Genomic DNA, 14,822 nt, shown 5'->3' with positions numbered 1-14,822 from the left:
GCCCAATTCCTTCTCTCACACTCACCTTACAAACAGGTGCCTGATGCACACGTGGGCGCTCAGGGGAAGGGCACAGGGGCTGGTTAGTTTTAAGCAGAGGCAGGTGAGAAGCACTAAGACGCTATGCAAAGGTGAGCATGTTCATAATTAGTTATCACCTCCCCACTGCTTTTCTCTTCACTCACTGCCAAGAAGCAGAGAGGTCTGTGAACTCTGCAGCCTGTGGAGAAAGCTAGCTAGCACCACAGGATGGGCCTGCTTGGTATGGGATTTCAGAGTAGAGGAGTCAGCAGAGTCTCCAGCCCACTCCTGAGAAAGAGTTGTATGGGGCTATGGGAATGACTGCCTCTTAAAGAAATATGTCTTGAATTGACTGCACATCCCCAACATTAAAGGTTTCTGTGATGAAATCACTGATTCAGGCTTTTCCAGGTCAGTCTTGGGCAAGCCTAATGAGGCTGAGAGTGCTCATCCAAGCGCGAGCCCAGGCAGCCCTGCTTCCCTCTCTAGCTGCCCCGAGCACTGGGCACTCCCCTTTTCTAAGTAGCTCTTCAGGCCTCATCATCAGATAAGCTGTCCCTAGAGGTAGCTCTCCAACATATCCAGAAAGTACGACCAAGAGGCAGCAGTGTATTCATGCAAGAAAGCCAGCCTCTCCCTTACCTGTAACTGGATGCTCTTAGGTTATCAGAAGAGGTGCATCCACTTGGGGGCAAGTCCAAGGGACACCTCAGAACAAAAACAAGCAGCATTTGCTCCTCTGCCAGATGCTGTGCTGAGTGCTTTACACGTATCCCACTCCTAACCCCTTACTATTATCCTTTTTTTTTATTGGATATTTTATTTACATTTCAGATGCCATCCCCTTTCCCCATCCCCCCCCCCCCCATAATCCTTTACAGTGAGAAAACTGAGAGCTAGTGAGAGCATACCTTCTTTCCCATAAGACTTGGAGTAGGAGCCTCCAAGACCCTATGAATCAAAGCAGAGATATCAAACTCAAGAACAGGAAGAAGAGCCGATGAGGGTTCTTCAAAGTTCCTCAGCACAGTATGTTTTCTCTATCTAGGACAGATGCCATGAAGCTAAGGAGAAAAGCTTCTCATCCAAAGATTCTTCTTGGGGCAGAAACATTGTTCAGAGCTGGAGGGTGATGGAGTTTGCTGTGAGACTTTGTCTCTTAGAAGTGTCAGAAGCTACGCTCATCCGCTCATCAAGTCTCACCAAAATGCTGCCTAAACACAAGCTGAACAAGGATAACTCCAACAGACATGCCAAAGCAGATGGAGAAAAGACCACAAGGCCTCAACGTTACACCAAGAACTTCAGGCAATTAAGGAATACTGAGAATGGAAGAACAGTCTGCCTCAGCAAATAACACACCAACTGGTTGTCTAATGCTAGATGATCAGCCCTGAAATATACGTACAAGTAACATTATACAGATTCAACAGGTTATATTAGGAATATCTGTATCTACATGTCTGTCTATCTGTCTGTAGGTCTATCTATCTCTCTATGAATATCTGATCTATCTATCTATCTATGAATATCTGATGTATCAACAACCAATGGAAAAAGAGGCCATAATTTAAAAGAGAACAAGAAAGGTAAATGAGAGGGATTAGAGGGTGGAAAGAGAAGGGAGAAATGATGGAATTATAGTCTCAAAAATAAAAACATCAAATAAGAAAGGAAGAAGGAATGAAGGGAGGGAGGGAAGAAGGAAAAGGGGAGGAGGGAGGGAAGAAGGAAGGGAAGGAGAGAAGGAGGGAGGGAAAGAGAGAGGAAGGGCTGAGAGATGGCTCAGCTGAATACTGGCCAGCCTAAGCTCCCTGCACCACTTGAGGGAAGACATATCTCTGCACTCATCTCTGAGGTCAAATCTTGGCTCAAGTTCTTCCTAGCTGAGGACCCCGGGCGAGTTATCTAGCCTCCTGGCCCAGGTTTCCTCCTCTGTAAAACAGGAAGAGCAATGGTCAGCCTTAGAGGGCACTGTGAACACCAAGTAAGATTTACAATTATTTTGTACACTAATTCACAGATTGGCTTCAAAGAACTGTGTCCATTATACTGAGAGCGCACTGTCAAGAGTAGTGGTATCTTTTCCCATGCCAGAGACATTTAGATAATTAGATGAAACCAGCAGAACTGGGTGAGGACAATAAGCCTGCCCCAAATCTCTTAAGTAAACTTCGGGTTGGGGCCCTGTTCACTTCTGAATAGGATGCGTCAGCTAGGCTGGACCACTGACAGCCCATATCTCAGCAGTATGCAGGTGACCTGCTCCCTGCCCCTGGGCCAGCCATGGTCAGGTGCAATGTGTACCTAGGACGGCAGGAGGCTGGAGGCAGAAGAAAGGCTTCCTGCTGCCTGCTTATGAATGCCATAGCCTTGGGAGGCCCAGTTCTGTGTGTCCCTCCATCTGGAGCATTCCTGACCTAGCAGCCCAGAGAACCTTCTGCTGCCTCTGAGAAGATGCTCCATCCTCAGCCTTTTTACATGAGCTTCTTGTCTGGGTTGCCATAAAAGCATCATTTACTGAATACTGAGTAGGTGCCAGACGCCACCGCGAGTGCTTTCTGTACATTATGTGGCCTCCTCCTCATAACCGTGTGACACAGCTGTGGTGGAAGAGGGGTCCGCAGCTTGGTGATAACACAGACAGACAGTATGTGCATTGCCTTCCGTCCTCCTTCTCATAGGACTACATCCACTCACACAAGACCGCAAGCTGCTTCCTGGCAGGACAGAGCTACACTTTCTTTGTCCCTGGAATGGAGACCCTTCAGAGGACTGTTACAGACAGCTACAGATTAATCAATTGGCCTTAATTAGCCCAAATGTAACACTAACAAATAAAAACATGGTCGGCCCAGGGCCAGGTGGCCATATGAAGTGAGATCCTGTACATGCTGTTCAGCAACTTAATTACCAAAACTTCATACATGGTAGAGTAACAAGAAATGCCACCAAGACGTAAACACTAGAGGACTGCGGCTCTGAGGAAATAAGATGTTACAGGCTTACTGTTACCCAGAATGTGCAGTAGGACTGACCCCGGCGGCCTTGCTGGGAATAGCCAAGTTAATCACCAAGAGCACAGGGGTCAAACAGAAGCTGGGGGAAGGCATGCATCCTCACCTTTGGTAGCATAGGCTTCAGCGATCATCCGCAGCCTGTAGGGAGGGACGGCCGTCAGTGGCAAGTCATCGAGGCCCACCCGGGCATAGATGTTCAGGGCTTCCTTATAATCTCCTTCCACATAATTCAGCTTGGCCATGATCAGATTGGATTCTTGTAGGAATTCTGACTAGAAGGAAAAAGACAGAAAACAGTTCCTACGATATTACATGCACTGTCCCCAGGAGCCCTGCCATCGGCTGCAGGACAACCCTACAGAGCCTCTCAGGAAAACTTTCACATGAATGCTCTTAGCACTATTAGTTACAATAGCCCCAGCGGGTGAACAACCCCAGCATCCATCAAAACATGAGCTAGCCATAAAGTTATTACTGTCGTAATAAGAAAAAAAATGAACTACTAATACATGTTACTACATGGACAAACACACAAAAACATACCAAGTGAACAAGAAGTCACAAAAGGCCATATGATGTAGTGACTCCCATTGGTCAGCAAAGTCCAGGAAGTGTTGAATTTACAGGATCATGACTTTGAGACTGTGCCTGAGGCTGGCATCAGAGAATATGAGGGTGATTACCAAGGATTATAGTGGGGTTTTTTTTTTTTTTTTTTTTTTTTGAGGTAATGAAAGAAACTGTCTGAGAACTGCTAGTGGTGATGGTAGAATGACGTCATAAATACATTAAATACCATGTTTTAACTGTACACTTTGAATGGGCAGTTGGCTCATTATATGACTTCAACCTTAATAAAGCTATGAGAAAATAAAGCCCCACAGCTCCCCACATACCTGGGCTGGACCAAGGAGGAAGAAAGGCTTCCAGAGTAAAGTAAAAAATGTGAACACTGGCTCTAAAGAGGGAGATGGCTGACATCCAAGTGGGTCCACCCAACTCAGTAGAGCTATACCCAAGACAGAACCCAAACCACACAAGGCCAAGATTCCCAAAGGCAGGATGGACCTTTCCCATGAAGTCAATCATGTCTGGGAGGCTGAGGTTATGGACCAGGATCCTTTTCTTGAGGCCAAGGGCTGTGATGGCTAAGGGGTCATCCCCTGTCCCACCTAAGTACCAACCTCATCTTCTGCCTGTCTCCAAACACCCTACCAGCCAAAGAGAGAGGGAGCACCCAGCTACCCAGACAAGGAAACATCCATTGTCCTCTCCCAGGCCTTGTCCTTGAACTCCACGGCTAAATTTATGTGCACCTAGAAACACACATAACCTGTAGCATTAGTGGGCTGGATGACAGACACTCATACGCATATGAGTGCCAGCCAGGGTGGCTTCCAGGCAATCTCAGAAGGGAGCAAGGGCACCAGGCTACCTGGAGAAGATGGAAGGGGAGCAGCGAGGACAAGCGGCAGCCAATGGAGTCAGGAGTGGCAAAGGGAGATGCATCTGTGTAAGAATTCAGAAGAAATGGATGAGAGCAGACTTGCAAAAGGAGAAAAGGCTAATCCCCGTGATGGTTTGAATATGCTTGGCCCAGGGAGTAGCACTATTAGGAGGTGTAGCCTTGTTGGAGTTGGTGTGGCCTTGTGAAATGAAGTGTGTCACTGTGGGTGTGGGCTTTACCACCCTTGTCCTAGCTGCCTGGAAGCCAGTTTTTCTCCTGTTTGCCTTCAGCTGAAGAGGTAGAACTCTCAGTAGCTCCTACACCATGTCTGCCCAGATGCTGCCACGCTTCTGCTTTGATGATAATGGACTGAACCTGTAAGCCAGTCCCAATTAAATGCTGCCTTTATAAGAGTTGCCTTGGAGCTGGGCAGTGGTGGCACACACCTTTAATCCCAGCACTTGGGAGGCAGAGGCAGGTGGATTTCTGAGTTCAAGGCCAGCCTGGTCTACAGAGTGAGTTCCAGGACAGCCAGGGCTACACAGAGAAACCCTGTCTCGAAAAACAACAAAAAAACAAAAACAAAAAAAAAACAAAAAAAAAAAAAAAAAGAGTTGCCTTGGTTAAGGTGTCTGTTCACAGCAGTAAAACCCTTAGTCAGCTAAGTACCACTGTAGAGTGAAAAATTATAAAGACCATTTTATAAAATATATACAGGCTTTTTTCTTTACCCCTAGACCTGAGCAAAAGAATGCAGGTTCCAGAAAGCAGAACTAAATGTAAGATTTCAGGCCTTCACTGCCTCAGGATACATTCCAGGAAGAGTTACATTATCCCTGAGTCAGAGGACACTTGCTAGATTAACATTCCTCAAGTCTCAGGGAAGAGAACCCACCTGTGGGTGGGGAAGGCCCAAAGCAGGAAGACACATTCCTGACCACAAAGAGAAATGCAAGCCATCTAGGTGAGACTGAGAAATAGTTGATCTAGTGACAGGGCAAGACTACATTTTGAGAATACAGAGTGTTTTCCACACAACCCTGATTCAGGTAGGTTTCGTTCCTCTGGAATTCTCCACTATTTTTATGTTATATTTCCTTAGCAACCTTTCACCCCCTCCTCACTCTCCAGGTTTGTGGTTTCCCCCTTTAAAAACCCTTCTCAGACTGACTGGCTTTGTCAATTCAACTCCTGCGTGAGTGAACCGAATTGACCTTGGCTAGCCAACTCTCCCTAATAAACCTCTGCTGATTGCATCCAGGTACAGTGTCTTGCGATTTTTGGGTGGCCGTGATTTCCCGAGACTTGAGTAAGGGTCTCCCGAGTTTGGGGGTCTTCACCACAAGTACACTCCACTATCAGAAAGGTTTCCTACAGAATCCTTGGCACCTTCCCAGACCTCTGGAACTTGATTTTAGTGGGGATAGAGGTTCTGTTTGAGAAGATTAAAGGATTTTTGATGTACCACTTACTGCCATCGAATTACACACCTGCAAATGGTAAAATGAGAAACTGTAGGGATTCTGTTAAACTTAAAAATTAACTGCCCAGGACACATCCTGGGAGGAGCACATTCCTTAGTCTGAGGACACCTGCTGGATTACCCTGCTGGATTGACATTCCTCAGATCACAGAGAAGGGAACCCACCTGCGGGTGAGGAAGGCCCAGAGCATGTAGACACATTCTGCAGGACTTACAGACAAGGGAGATCCTTGCCACCTCATTCTCCAAAAACCAATCAGTTTAAAAGTCACACTGTTCCACCAATCATATTGTGCCTAGTCACTGTTTCTCTAGTCCACGCCTTAAACGGTATAAAAACTGCTCTTAGCTTTAGCTCGGGGTTCTTCTTGCCTGGGTGCAAGAGAACCCCAGTGCACTGGTTATTATCATTATCATTAAACCTCATGTTATTGCAGCTAATCCCTTGTCTGTGCGTGTTTCTGCGGGAGTGCGTTCCCTGGTTTGGATCTTAGAGTCCAACAAAACAAGTGTATGCTATATGTATTTGCCACAAGAAATGCACAGTTGTTAAAAAGGAAACTGAAGGGCCATCTGAGTCAGAGGACAGATCGCCTGGGAGGACCTTGCTATCTGAGTCCATCTACAGCACTTAGCTGTCCTGCTATAGGGAGAAGAGCCTGAGGAACAAGCCACAGCACAGCTTTCTTGTCCTCCAACTCAGGTCTCTCTTGGCTGCATTGCCAGCTGCTCCACTCTCTGCATGTCTTGAGTCCGTGGAGACACTAGATTTATAGCCAAGGAAAGAAGCTTCATTTTAGCCAATGTGAACAGAGAACACATCTAAGCTAAATTTGTGTAACTCTAGAACATTCTTTATAAGTCAGGGGAAGGTTAAAAAAAAAACACACACAGCAACTGAAGAAAACCTCTTGGGTAGGCAGCAACATATCAGTAAAGGACACATGTCCAGTGTATTGTGGTACAGTTTTAGACAACTCCCACATTTTTGCCTCAGAACAATCCTGTGAAATGGGACATTCAGAGAGGCTAAGGAATTTTCCAAGATCACATGACTTATAAAGCCAGAACTGGAACTAACTCTGGAATTCCAACATGAAGTCTAACATGTTTAAGTATATTGGGCTTCAGAGGATGGAGAGCAGAGACTGAAATAAATGGCTAACTTTCCCAGAAGTAAAGGAAAGGAGTGAGGGAAAAGAAATAAGCTAGCAGCCTCCTCTTGAAATGCATTCATAGCGTTACCCTTCCAAGACCCTGGGTCTGCTTTGCTGTCACCATTGCCACAGAGATCCACTTGTTCCTCCACCTTCTGCTGCTGACCAATATCCACCCAAGTCACCAGGAGCACATGGTTAAGAAAGGATACCAGGTAGACAGCTATACCCTAACTGTGAGCTGAGGCCCAGCATGGCCCGTGAGTTAGCAAGGGAAACCAGCTTTTAAGGCCCTAATGCAGGTATGTCCTTGATCATCTAGGCTTCCCATGTGACAATAAAGCCCTTGAGCAGACCTCCAGAGCCACGCTGTGCAATAAACATACACAGAGACTGTTCATTCCGAGAGGCTTCCAGAGGCATGACATAGAATTCTTGTGCCAACATTGTCCAAGACCTGTTGCAACAGAGCAGAGGAGGTAGCCAGATGACAGAAGAAAATAGCTCAGAATGCAGGGTCACTGCTTGAAGCAGCCAGAAATAAGCTAGCAAGGACTGGGAAGGTCCGAAGAGACAATCTCAAAAAGCCCAACCCATGCCTAAGGAAACTGAGAAGGAAAGGATGTCCCAAGGTCACACAGCAAGCTAATAGGAAGCACAAGTTTCCTGTTTAGAATTAAAAGAAAATATATGGCTTCAGAATTGGAGAGATTGCTCAGTAGTAAGGATCATTTGTTGCTCCTGTCCAGGATTTCGGTTCGATTCCCAACATATGGTAGCTGATGACCAACCAGAACTCCAGTTCCAGGGGATCTGATACTCTCCTCTGGCCTCTGAGGGCATCGGGCACACATGTGTTATATATACATACATGTAGGTAAAGCACCTATACACAAATAAAATAAAAGTTTTAAGATGAAAAATAAAAAGAATAAGGCCTCTCTGGGACTGAAGGGCAGGAAGTATACACATAGACAAGGGTGAGGTCGGGAGGCAGCCCAGGAGGATTCTGAGAGGCAAGGGAAAGATTACAGGAACTTATCAGATAAAAGGAAAAAGAAATCATAGCTTCCAAAGTTCCCCAGAAACTGCTATCCTCAGTGGAAAACACATTCCAGGAAGGACAGAGCATCAGCTGAGCAGGCTGGAGCTGTGGTGCCGTGAGCTGTATCAGGTCTAGGATCACCCAGGAGACAAGCCTCTAGCACACTGTGGGCCTTTTACTTAGCATCTGGATATTCCTGTCAGGGATTAGTTGAGGTGGGGTCTTACACTGGATAAAAAGGAAAAGGGGAAACGCTGGCTTAGCACAAGCATCCCGGCTTTCTGCTTCCTGTCTGTGGATGCGCCATGCTGCTGCCTGCTCCTGCTGCATTGGCTTCTCTCACGTGATGGACAAAACACCTTCTCCCTTGAGTTACTTTTTGCTGGGGTATTTTATCACACCACCAGAAAAAGAAACTAACCCATTGAGAGTAGTATCAAAAAGAAGCAAGGGCTGGACTCCAGGGATAGACAAGGGGCAGGACAAGCAAGGAGAGAGCCAGCCTTCGTGAAATGCAAAGGAGATGGCCAGGTTCACAGGCCACATGCAAGAAGACATGGGCGAAAGAGAACAGAGTGAGCGCTACAGGCCAGAAACAGAGAATGGATGCCGGGGCAGTGCCTGAGATGGTCTGGACCAGGGTGTGTGTGTGTGTGTGTGTGTGTGTGTGTGTGTGTGTGTGTGAAGGGGCTAGCAAAGATCGGGGAGTTCCTGGCTCCCTCTCACAGTGTAGCAGCACCAGGCTTACTGACCACATAATTTAACCACACAATTTAAATAGGAAGCTACATATGAATGTTGGGTTATAATTAATAATGAAACCTTGTTTCAAATACCTGGGGGAAATGATCCCCTCATTCTGATGGATGTGTCCTTGCAGACTCTCATCAGAGATTCCTACTAGGCTGGGAGCCAGCAGAGGGAGGATGTACTGATCCTGCAAGGCATGTGCCTTGAAGACAACCCAACCCTGTACATGTGTACTCCAAACATACCCTGCTCAGCACACTGTCCCCAGGAGATGATGGCAGTACCCCATCATCCCTTCTTGGTCCCCGAGGCACACAGTACCTTGAGGTTCCCTCGGTCCAGGGCAGCGGTCAGATGCTTGCGCACTTCAGTCAGCTGGGGTCTGGGGCCCCGGGGACTGGCTCCCTGCCGCAAGGGCTTCTCTTTCAAGTGCTGTTCCAGTTTCGACTCTCCTAGGAGAAGCTCAGCCATATCATCTGCAGAACCAAGTGAGACGATCAATGAGTAAGAAACAGTCTGTGTGCTGGAAAGCCCGGAGGACCTCATGCCCCACATGCCTCAAGCTTCCAGGTTTCTGGTGAGCCACAGAACCTAAGATTGGGTCAATGTGAGACTGCCCCTTAGCAAGGAACATTCTAACAGTGTTGTCTCAAGCACTCAGTCATTTCTTTGCCACATAGTTACTGACCCCAAGATGGCTACATGTTAATTTGGAAATTTAAGATCAGAAAGGAGAAAAAATTCTCCTGTGATAGTAATATATGTGATGATCTTACAAAATATATACAAAGTCCAACATTATCTATTTCCAAGAGAAGGGCAGTGAAATCCCCTGCTCTGTCAAAGTCTATGTTCACAAGTATGGACAGTGAGCCTGGAGGAACATCTTCCTAGTCAGGTCTTCAGAGCTTTGTGACAGCAACCTGAATGAAGTCTCTACAAACCATGCTATACAGCCCTGCCTTTGAGGATAGCTCATGAAGTACATACACTGTGTTGAATAGTTCTAATCTCCATGTCATGCTGCTGGTTAATTTGCATTAAAAAGAGGTGAGGAACAGCTAGCTCTTTAGAACCCACACATTCAGACTGTTCTGGGTGAACTCAGAACAACTCATACACCAGCCTGACTGTGGTATGTTTCTGTGATAGACAGACATAGGAACACTAAAAATACACAGTCAGTTTGAAAAGGTCTAGAAGTCTACAAGGACCCTATTATTGCCAGGGTCTAGGAGACCTCAACTGGGTCTAATGGTTATAATGACCTTTAGGTTGATTTTTCAGTCAATATTCTGGTCATAGAATGGAGAACAGCTTTGCCTATACTGCATAAACTTACAATTAAAACAGTCACCGTAGGGGACCCACTCAGATCTGGGTGGTCAGCCCAGCAGAGGCTCAGTGCGCCTCATCTTGGCACCAGTCACTCTGCAGGAGCCACAAGCCTCTGCACTGCTCCGTCTGTGTCCTAAGGAGACAATTTCTCAGTGATGAGACTAGAGTCCCAGGAGGAGTCAGCCAACACCAGAACACAGCCTAAGAATTCCTTAGAAGTTTGTAAAGAAAACAAACTTCTTGTAACACAGGAAGTCAGGTGGTCTACAGCAGCTTCCAATGTCAGAAGAGAAGGAAGTGATGTCTGAAGAGGGCCCAGGGACAGCAAAGGCTGACACCCCAGGAGGAGAGAGAAGGACAGGCAGCAGGGAACGCGGTTGTCACAGCTTTCTAGAGCCAGTGTGCACTATACAAAGACAGCATGTCTCAACCGAAGCAGGCCGTTGTTCAAATCAGTAGCTACCCATGGCTAGTGGATGTCATAATGGGCAAGATGTGACCACTGTGAAATATTCATATCTATATATCCCCATGACTCCATAAGGATGCCTAAAATAATTATTAGCAAGAATGTCAGAGTAACAAAATTTGGGCTATGTTTACATTTTTTATCTCTATAGCTTGAATTATAGCTGAACAGAATCTTTTGTTTATTAGTTTGTTTTCAAACAAAATCCACCCTGTGTAAGCTGTCCTGCAATCTGTGATCCTTTCGCTCAGCTTCCAATGCAATGCTAGGATCATAGGAGTGTTTGTGTGCGTCGGGCTAGGCAGAGCTCAGCGGTTTTCACTTTGTTTTTTTTCTTGGTTTGGTTTTGTTGTTTTTAAAACAGGAGATATATATATATATATATATATATATATATATATATATATATATATATATCACATCACCCCAGCTGAATATATGTCACTACATAGAGCAAGCTAGTCTTGTCTGGAATTCAAACTCACAAAGATCTGCCTGCTTCTGCTTTGAGAGTGCACTACCATGCCTGGCCCTGAATCATTTTTATATTACTTATGGGGGGAGGGTAGAAATAGAACTTTCTCTTAAAAGCTACAAGTTTTGATGTCAGGATATTTGTTAACCATAATAATGATAAGTGATAAGATTGCTGATCATCAATCTATGCCAACCCTTTTCTGTATACTTTGTTTTTATGGTACTGAGAATCAAATTCTGAGCCTCAAGCAAGCTAAACGAGAGTTCTACCACTGAACCCTGTATATTGTAAGGAGGGAGGGGAAGAAAGAGAGAACACAATGAGCCCTAGATGTGAGCTCAGCCTCAGCCGCAATTCCAAGAGGCACATTCTAAGAACGCATCCTGTGCACCCACGCTGATGGCTCCTCACACTGCTTTCCCACAGCCCCACCCATCTGCCTGCCTCCCTGCTGCAGGGCCTGTGGCAGAATTCCCAGACCTAAAACAGCAGGTGAGGACCCAGCTACCTGTTCTCACCATGCGACTTGACAGCATCAATCCTCCATTTGTAAAAATGGAAGCCACACCACAGAGACAGCAGGGCCAGACTGATGAACCCAGTGGGAGGGCACCAGGCTGAGGGGATGGAGTGACACACTCTGCACCAGAGCCAAGGACGAAAAGGACAGAGAACAAAGTGGAGAAGAGAGCAGGTAGGTTACAGTGTCCCAATAACTGTCAAAGAAGAAACAGGCTCCCACTGACAGGCACTTTCTGACTATACCCTCCCCAACAGAGCTTATGGTCTGACTTTAGCATGCTTATACTAAAACCACTCCTGAATGTTTTCTACTTTCCAGGTTCCCTTTCAATCTGCCAAGCAAATTATGTTTTCTTTGTCCTCTTAAGAAAAAAAAAAAAAAGGGGGGGGGGGGGTTGCAAGTTACCTGTCACTCATTCTCCCAGCCAGGAGAACAGAGAATTAGACATCAAGAGCTCTTGCCAAAATATCTTTCATAGGCAAGATTCAGCCGTGATACTGGAGGGGTCCTGGATGGCAGGATCCATGCTTTATGGACTCTGCCTGTACCTGTCAGGATCCATGGGTCCCCAGTTCACATTCTACCAGCAAGAAAAGATGCAGACATCATTACCCAGCTCTTAGTGCTGGAAGTATCTGGCTACATGCTGGGACAATGAGGGAAGAAGGAAGACGGAACCTCAAACCACAGAATATTAATTTCAGATGGATTAAAGAATTAAGTAGAAAGAAGAGGTGATCAAACAGACTTTCACTCCCCCAAAGGTGGGGCTATGGAGTTTCTCTCTCTGGCTTAGTCACAAAAACAATATAGAGAATGGGAAACAGGCAGTGCAGAGACCCTGAGAGCCAGCTAACAGACACACAGCTGCCTTCAATTTCCACTTGTGACTGGGAAATGGGGGCCTACCCTTTGAACTCTACCCACAAAAGCCTTACATCTGAGCACCTTCCTGTTCCTGCAAGTACTCCCCAGGCACAGGGGAAAGCACGGGCAGGGTCTCCAGCTACACAGGGAGCAGCCGCCCTGCGAAGTGGGCAGGCCTGCAGCTTCTGGGACAGAGAAGCCCAAACAACACCAGGAGGAAGAAAGGCTCAGGCTTAGGCAGCCTGGGACCAGAATCCAGGCTTACTATCTGTATGGGACTGAGGACTCACCTAATCTCTCTGAGCACTGGTTTCCTCAGCTGGCAATTGCAAGGACCACACAAGAGATGCGACGCATATATTATAGCATGTAGCAGGAGCTAAGCAACACTAGCTACTAGGGCTGATCTTTTCTTTCCTGAAGGACCTACTATACATCCCAGATTAGTAACACTGGAGACTGAAAGTTCTCTAAGTCCACCCCTTGTGCACCTGGGTCTACAGCATTATCAGAGGAAGGAAATACTGGAAACCACTGACTAACTGCTCAGCTCTACCAGGTTCTTACTAAGCACAAGGCCATGTGCCAAGCAATTTCTAAAAGCAACATTAAGATGTCGAGACTATCACCATTGCCATCTCACACAGAGAACAGGCAGGAGAGAGAAAGCAGCGTGTCCAAGGCCACAGCCAGTTCGTCCTGGAGCTGGGGTCTGAACCTGGGCAGTTCCTGACAGCATCTCTCCAACATGCCAGGCGCAGACCACCTGGACTTTGGCATCTAGGTGTGTTCAGCCTCCAGCCCAGCCACTCAGGCCCTAAGCTGCAGTTTCCAACGGGACAGGTGGTTTTGGACCCCTTCCTGTCCCAACTACTTGGACTCTGGGAAAAGCAGAGTGAGGAGGGGGTGTGAGGGGCCTGAATCAGGCTGGTTTGAAAGAGTATCCCAGTAACTTAAACAGCCTGAGGTGAACCACCAGCAGGACCCTGGCAGAAAAGAGGGCAGATATTAGCCTCAGTAGACAGACCCAGGGCCCTGGTTCAGCTCTAAACAGAAAGCCTGAAAGTCCTATGGCCACCACAGCCCAATGCCTGGAGCACCTGGCTCTTTGGACCCCCAGGGAAGACAGGGTGGGCTCTAGTCTTTGTCTTCTTCACAGCAGCTCCCTGGTAGGATAAGCAGCTGGTATGCAGAGATCAGATATTGAAAAAAATGTCAGGTTTCTTCTCTGTTCTGTGAAGTCCTTGACACCAACACAAAAATCTCAGCAACTCAGTTCATATGTCATTTAGCTCTATTCAAACCATTCCTGGTGTGGCTGTGACCCAAGAGGGAAAAAGCAAGCCTCTATTCACGAAGAGCTGGTTCTGTAGCGTCCCCTTTGTCACACAGCTGAGACAGCTGGGTTCTCTGCTTCTCCTTTGTCATGTTGGTCCCCCACCCCCACCCCCACCCCACTTATTTGGCTTTTTTCCAGTGGCAGGTAATGGCATTTTCAGTTCTGTGATTCCCCCAACTCCTAAGTGTTCTGATCAGACACAAACAAGTAGTACTGACAGGAGTATAAATTGGCAGGACTGCCTCTAGGGGCAATTTAGCAATTTCTATATAGTAGTTTATAGACCTGTATCACCTGACTCAGGAATTCCAGGTCTAGCAACTTACCCCATAGATCTTTGCATCTTTGAGCACAAATGCATAATAAAGAGACAATTTCCTATACACAGCCCTGCCTGAAATGGTAAAGGACAGAAAACAGTAATATAGCGACTTGTTTGATGAATTTTGATGTGTCCAATGCAACATACGGTATTCATTAAACAAATTAAACAGATGGAATTATCTAAGCACATCTGTGTCACCTAAATATATGAATGCCCCCATCTTCAACAAACTCCCCAAACCTGAGCAACAGGTTAGTGTAATGTGGGGCTATGAGAGGTCGCAGAAATCCACTCTGGGCACGGAGAGATTCCAGTCTGAAGTCCTGCAGGGGCGGAGCTCCTGGGTGGAGGGTCTCTGGCCGAAGCGGCTGACTGGAGACCGGCTGGTCTCAGGCCTTGGGCTCCCAGGCTCCACTGGGAGGCCACAGAGGAACTGAGACAGGGACATACAAGCTGAACCGGCCCACAACAGAGAGGGGCTAGGGGAAGAAGTGCCCCTCGGGGTGGATGAGACTCTTGGTCATTGTGACTTGCTTGGCTGGGTCACAGCTGGCTTGGCT

General features: G+C 46.8%; 1 protein-coding gene across 11 annotated transcripts in view; it reads right to left on the bottom strand.

Annotated features, from left to right (window-relative positions):
• Ttc7b (tetratricopeptide repeat domain 7B) overlaps positions 1-14,822 on the bottom strand; it is a 219,320-nt gene that overhangs the window by 184,783 nt on the left and 19,715 nt on the right. For 10 of the 11 annotated variants that reach the window (XM_076921409.1, XM_076921413.1, XM_076921419.1 and 7 more), the window contains exons 2-3: positions 9,245-9,399; positions 3,145-3,313 (exon numbers count right to left, since the gene is read on the bottom strand). In XM_076921409.1, the coding sequence (XP_076777524.1) occupies positions 3,145-3,313; positions 9,245-9,399 (324 nt within the window). Of the gene's footprint in view, positions 1-3,144; positions 3,314-9,244; positions 9,400-14,822 lie in introns of those variants that run through there. The other variant, XM_076921416.1, reaches the window with a different exon arrangement.

The sequence above is a fragment of the Arvicanthis niloticus genome, chromosome 23, assembly GCF_011762505.2.
Source record: "Arvicanthis niloticus isolate mArvNil1 chromosome 23, mArvNil1.pat.X, whole genome shotgun sequence".
Taxonomy (NCBI): domain Eukaryota; kingdom Metazoa; phylum Chordata; class Mammalia; order Rodentia; family Muridae; genus Arvicanthis; species Arvicanthis niloticus.
This window is presented reverse-complemented; position numbering and strand designations above follow the sequence as displayed.